Source organism: Lycium barbarum, chromosome 1 (assembly GCF_019175385.1).
Source record: "Lycium barbarum isolate Lr01 chromosome 1, ASM1917538v2, whole genome shotgun sequence".
NCBI lineage: Eukaryota > Viridiplantae > Streptophyta > Magnoliopsida > Solanales > Solanaceae > Lycium > Lycium barbarum.
This window is the reverse complement of record NC_083337.1, coordinates 149,918,770-149,925,370: the sequence shown is the minus strand read 5'-3', so window position 1 is coordinate 149,925,370 and position 6,601 is coordinate 149,918,770. Positions and strand designations below refer to the sequence as shown.

General features: G+C 35.0%; 1 protein-coding gene across 1 annotated transcript; it reads left to right on the top strand.

Annotated features, from left to right (window-relative positions):
- Positions 1-483: 483 nt before the first annotated feature.
- LOC132643769 (Golgi SNAP receptor complex member 1-1) lies at positions 484-6,173 on the top strand. Its single transcript, XM_060360308.1, has 5 exons — positions 484-650; positions 2,686-2,916; positions 3,835-4,002; positions 4,737-4,850; positions 5,929-6,173. The coding sequence occupies exons 1-5, from the start codon at positions 612-614 to the stop codon at positions 6,040-6,042; spliced, it is 666 nt and encodes a 221-aa protein (XP_060216291.1). The 5' UTR covers positions 484-611; the 3' UTR covers positions 6,043-6,173.
- The last annotated feature ends 428 nt before the right edge of the window (positions 6,174-6,601 follow it).

Sequence of the window (6,601 nt, the reverse complement as noted above, 5' to 3'; positions counted from 1 at the left end):
TTACGTAAATGACAAATGTACCTTCTAAATTATACACCATCCCTTTAATTTAACTGTTTTATTTTCCGTTTTAAGTCTATTTATAAAAATGCATCTTTTTATATTTGATTTAGTAGTAAATTGCGACCTTCTACGTGACATGTTTAAAATCATAAGGTTTAAAGGACAATTTGATACATTAAATAATTTTTTTTAGTTTTACCAAATGTCATACGTGGTCAAGCTAAGACACTTGAATACATATTGAATTTCGAATTTTGTTTTTATAATAAAATTGCATATGTGGAAATTACATAAAAGTATTAGCATAAACTATAAAATATACACCATTATTTAAAAAAAATACTCTAACGAATATGGAAAAAAGATTAATATGGTGAAAAGATGAATAGTATTTATTAAATAAAAATCAAAGTACAAAGAAAGGTAAGTTAATCAAATTGTCATTTTAATGTTTGTTTAAAAGGCTAATATTTATGTCAACTACTAAAAGGGAATAATTTTTTGTTACCACCAAACGGTACCCTATTGGTTTCCTCCAAATTTCAATTTCCTCATTGTTGTCTCAATTATTATTTGCAGTTTACATAATCTTTTGCTGGGCTTTCTCGATGGATCCTCCTACCTCTTGGGATTCCTTGCGAAAGCAGGTAATTAATTAACAGACGAGTTGTCTGTTTTTGTGATTGTGTTGTCGGTGTGGAATTTGAGTGATGAAATTGAATAGATCTGATCCTCTAGTTATTAGGGGTATAACTGCTTAGAATTATTGATCCACGGATCTGATAATACCGTAAAGGTACAATAACCTGAGCAAACGTAATTATAGACACTGCAAGCATTCTAGAAAGCAATATTAACCACGATTAGATTTTAGTATTAAGTTGTTGGATTGCTGGTTAGGTATATATCAATTAAATGTGCCGGGAAACTGGATTAATTATGCTATTGTTTATCATGATCAATGATGCACAAGGGATGCATGGTCCAGCTCGTGTTTTAGTTTCCTCGTAGATGTAATTGTTTTTATTGCATAAATTTTTGCGAGAGAAGCGTCGGGGGGATAGCTTGGTCAAATACAATGACTTACAGATCATGTTTCTTTTTACTCTTGTGGGTAAATCTACAAGGTTACCATAATGGTGTGCCTTCTTGCTTTCCATTCGGTTGGAACCTAATTGTTTGATTTTTATTTTGTTGACAATCTGGATTAGAACTTCTTTCGTTGGTGCTTGGAGATGTGATTGTACACGACTGTATTAATAGTTATGTAAGTGGTTTTGACTGAAACTCGATTGATTTTCACGATCCCGATTATACCTCTTAATGTATATGCTTCCAAAGCCTATGATGTTACACCCAATGAATCAAATCTTCAAAAGTTGAGTCTCTTACGCTGAATCTTTGTTGTATCACACTGTGACACTGAGTCTCTTAATATTATTATGTTCAAACTTGAAACTAAAAATCTGCATTGAGATATCCCTAGGCATAGGGAGTTATAAGCTCCAATAGATAAAATATTTGACAAAAGTTATATGCCAAAAGGCAAATAATCTATCAGGCGGCTATTATTAATGTCTTGAAATTCAATTCCTTTTATTCAGGCATTTTATACCTCCTTCCCTTTTTTCTGAAGCAGACAATATTCCCTTTTGACCCACAGTGCATTTGGTTCTTTTTAGTCATTGTACTAAACAGATTGATAGGACTTCCAGGAATAGGATGACACACTTGAAGCCAATGCAAAATTGGATTCATCTATGTGCCAAAATGGTTTTGGCTTAACCTCAGGTTTATTTAGTTATCAGGATCATGATAACTTAAAGGACTTGTCAAGGGATAGGATGAACTTGTTTTTGGAGATTACATAGTCTAGCAGAGGCTCAAGGATGAGGGTCTGGAAGGTCCTAACTTTGCCAACTTATATTACTCCCTCTGGTTCATAATAAGTGTCCACTTACATAATCAAGAAAGAATCGACTTTATTTTTCTAGATTTTCCCTTATTAAGTGCTAAGTGACCAAATCGTAATACCTATTTAATTAAAGGTAGTTTAGTCTAAATACTATTTTTTCCTAGAAGTAGTATTTTCTTAAAGGGTGTGCTAAAGGATAATTGGACATTATTTTAAACCGGAGGGAGTAGCTTTTAAGCCATTAGGAGACATTATCACTTAAAGTAAATTGAATATGAGCAGTTTTGATTGGAAGCTTATAGCACGCATGAAGATGAGTGGCTCCCTTTTCTTTTGAGTTGTTCGGGATTCAGGTTGTGAGTTTCTCGGTTGCAATTTGAAGAAAGCATTCTATGAGTATTTGAAAGTTTGTGCTAGTTTGAAGTGGTCATGCTTTAGATTTTAGTGCGTAATAAAGGAGCCTGAAAAAACATTTTTCTCGCGTAGTTTAAGCATAGTTGTTTGTTTGAGCTTATGATAAGATTGCATGAAGAGTTCTCTAAGGGTCTGGAAATGGCCAGAATCATGACGAACAGTTTGCCTGTGTAGGGATAATTTTTAGTTGATCCTCTTTTCTTTTGCTCGATTCAGATTAAGTTCACATTGGAAAATTGACTTGTTGGTCATGCGGTAAAGTTTTTGTTGAAATCTCATTTTTAATTGCTTCTGATTCTTCCCCATATATATATTTTTTTTAAATCTTATGCTGGTTTTACACATCCAACTAGGCAAGGAAGCTTGAAGCTCAGCTGGATGAGCAGATGCATTTGTATCGTAAGTTCGTTTCAAACAAAACTGGTAATGCTAATGATAGCGATCTTGAATCCAGTATAGATCAGCTGCTCAAGCAGCTTCAACAAGTTAATTCACAAATGCAAGCATGGATTTCATCGGGAGGATCTGAGATCTTTTCTCATACATTGACTCGCCATCAAGAAATTCTTCAAGATCTTTTTCAGGTACTTTAAATTCTTTTTCCCTGATGGATCTTGCTGCAATTCTATTATATGCAGAGATACTGCAACAAAAGACATGGAATTGTGTGGTAATGGAACTACGTGCCAAGCAAAATGTTAATGCCTTGTTGCATAGGCCTTTGGTTCAAAGGCAAAGATAGTACAGCACAGAATGTATGATAGACTTGCAGCACGAGTTTGAAACTCTTGCACCAATCTGATATTTAAGTGGAGAAGGGTATAAACATTCCTTGAAAATTAATTTAATATATAACGGGTCTTTTTCACCTAATAGTTATTCTTGGAACACTGACAGAGGTCCTTGTCACTTGTCAGTATTGGCATGGCTATCAAAACCGCATACAACTATCTGACTAATAAAGAGTATGGGTTCTATGGTGTATTGCAGTTGAACAATCTGAAGGGCTAATTAAGTCCAAGATGAACTTCAATAAATGACAGAAATTTGCTGAGCATGGTAATACTATTTGGTGAGATCCAAAATTCAAAGGAAGGCCTATGTTGAGAAGCATTTTTATTAACGGTGAGAACTAAGGGGAAGAATGAGTTATGATCTTAGAATCCTCTATTGCAACTTCTAGTTGTAGCAAATTGACTATGAGTATGGAGTAGATTCTTTAGTTGTGTTGCTGAAGAACAGTTGAAACCAGGGTTAGCCTGAACATTGAAAATTTTCGGTGTGACATGCAATTATGGTATTGGGAATCAGTGAATATCTGATCATAGAATCAAACTTCTTAAAGAGATGCATGTGTCTCTGGGAACTCCCAAATGTCTAATAGCAGCTTGTTTGCATTTCTCAATGGACAATTTCTGATATCTAATAGCATGATTGGTAAAATTTCCTCTTATTAAATAAGGTAATTGATACTTAAAAAAACTTTTCTTGTTGGATTGTAGGAGTTTAATCGGCTCCGTTCAAGTTACAGAGCTAAGAAAGAGCATGCTTCATTGCTTGAAGATTTTAGGGAGTTCGATCGGACCAGGTTAGATCTGGAAGATGGTAATGGGTCTCATGACCAAGCACTCCTTAATGAACGTGCTGCCCTCCATAGGAGTACTGGACAGGTAAAAAAACAAAGTTCCTTTGATATGTTGATGGAGGTTAACTTTCCTTGTCCATGGTTGTCCAAAAAACTTTCCTTGTCATGTGAACAATTTTTATTGGTGTTCTGAGATGTCGAACGTGTTAAACAAATGAAAATTCTATCAAATTTAAATTCAAGCTACTCAGTGCTGCAGACTTTTGAAGAAATTAGAAGCTTCCACCACTAAGTAGAAGTAGTCTCATGTCGTTGAACCATTTAAACAAACACATTCAATCAATATAATTAAAAGTAACTGGCTTCTCCAGACTTGTCAGGAAACTAGAAAATTCCACCACTAGTTATAATGCTGGATCCGCCTTTTCATATGTGAAAGTATCTCTCAAACACTTGGAACTTCCTTAAAACTTGCTATTGGTTCTTGCTTCTCTTTCAATGTGTATCTCTTGCTTTCCTCATACAATAGTTGGGGGTAATGTGCTAAGAATGTGATATAGACATTCAAATAAGGTAAAACCGAAAGACTTCTCTGTACATAGCTTCAAAACATTTGCACCCAGTAATAGCTGTAAAGGAAGGTAAAAGTGAAATCCAGAAGATTGCAAAGCCTGTCCAGAATTTCTGAGTACTTATTTTATTCAAGCAATCATGCACTGTCCCTTCTGTTGTTAATTTTGTAGCTGTGCATATTTTTTGTATTCAATTGCTGGCTTCTTGATAACATATCCCAAAAAAATTGCTGACTTCTTGATATAGATGGATGGTGTAATTTCTCAAGCTCAAGAAACAATAAAGACACTTATGTTTCAAAGATCAACATTTGGCGGTATTAATTCAAAACTCAGCAATGTCAGCAGTCGCCTCCCAACGGTAAGTAAACTATGTTTTAAGCACTCCGTTTATGCTTTTCTTGAATATCTAGAGGTGAGCTGAAAATTCTCATTCTAAATAGTGATAGCGTTTGCCACGAGCTGCTTCATTGATCTGATCGAGATGAGTCATCTCTTTAATTCTTGTTTGAGTATGTTAATCTTCCAAGTGTCCTCAAGGGATTGCTTGGTATTGAGGCTCAGGAGCAACAACCTGGACATTCCTGTTTGGATCCCAGGCAGAATACTCAGTTTGAGATATCTACTCCATTTTGGTGAACAGGTTTACTACATGTGTTGTTCAGTGACAGGTCCCCACTAATTAACTGGACTACGTGCAGCAGGTTAATTCAGACATCACTAAAGAATAAAGGGAAAAGGTCCAAATTTGTCCCTGTACTATCCGAAATTTCTCAATTTTGCCCTTTGTTACACTTTTGGTCCATTTATACCCTTCTCGTTCAGTTTATCGTCTCGTATTTTCCCTTGCCATTAATGAAGCTCCAACATGAATTGAATGGACTCTAATGCGTGTTCTACATGTCTAAATTCTTCGAGAAAAGCATGTTCAAATTTTGACTATGGTTGAAAATTACCCTCAAGTTGGAGCTCGGTAGAGGTCAAGGGCAAAATAAGACTTTTTCCTTATAGTGGGGGTAATATTAGACCAAAACTTGAGCAATATTAGACCAAAAGTTTAACAGAGGACAAACTTGTTCAATTTTGTATAGTACATGGGAAAATTTGACCATTTCCCAAAGATAAATAAAATAAGATAATAAAAGAGGAATGTGATCATCGAAGTAAAGTACTTGTAAATCTTTACCAAGTATTGCTCGAAGTGTTTGTAGACTTCTCCAGGTCCAGGATTACTTGAGAGAAAATAATCCTGTGAGCAGAAATGTTTTTTTTGCTTAACTGAAAGAGCCTTTTCTTTTAGCACTTCTTTAGAAGCTATGACAGCCCAACCACCTCTTAAAGAGTGTCAGTGCATTACATTGTTAAATATTTGAGGAAACTTCTGTTACTGATGGGATCGATCTCATTTCTTTCATATTTGCTCTTCCTCAAATTTTCAGGTTAATCATATTCTTTCAGCAATAAAGAAGAAGAAGTCTATGGATACCATCATTCTTTCATTAGTTGCCTCTGTATGCGTGTTTCTCATTTTGGTTTATTGGATGACGAAATGAAACAGTAATTAATTGGACTCTTAATGGAGTTCCCGAGCAATTTCTTTGCTTGTTTGTATCTTTTGTATATTCACAACCGAGTGAATTTTGTAATGTTTCATTTTTATGCATGTAAAGATGGTTTTCTTGAATCGGTTTTGATGCACAAGTCTAAGTATCAACATGATTCGGAGTCTTGTCTTTTTCTGGGGCGTGAAAGTTAGAAAATTCAGTAGCAGCACAGAATATTTCATGTAGCTAATATGAAGACCTGTTCTTTTTGCAAATTTATGTGTAATGAATAAGAGGATCAAATCACCAAATGCTATTTAAATAGGAAGCGTATAGAAATAGCGGAATTGAAGAGCAATGTTTTAGTTAATAATGGCAATCACGTCACGTGCTTCAACTGTGACGAATGCTCACGAGTTATGACAATGCGTATTCATCTCTCTCTGTGTTTTTATTTGAAAACGTGTATGATTTAACACCGGACCTGAGGTTCATGCTCATGTTTAAGAATCTTTACTTAAACATCTTTTGAGAAAAAAAAAACACTAGTTCGGACCTGAGGTTAATG

Coding starts and splice junctions, on each gene's coding strand:
- LOC132643769 (XM_060360308.1), top strand. CDS start 612: ATGGATCCTCCTACCTCTTGGGATTCCTTGCGAAAGCAG. Junction 4,003..4,736: donor TCCATAGGAGTACTGGACAG/GTAAAAAAACAA, acceptor TTCTTGATATAG/ATGGATGGTGTAATTTCTCA. Junction 4,851..5,928: donor TCAGCAGTCGCCTCCCAACG/GTAAGTAAACTA, acceptor TCAAATTTTCAG/GTTAATCATATTCTTTCAGC.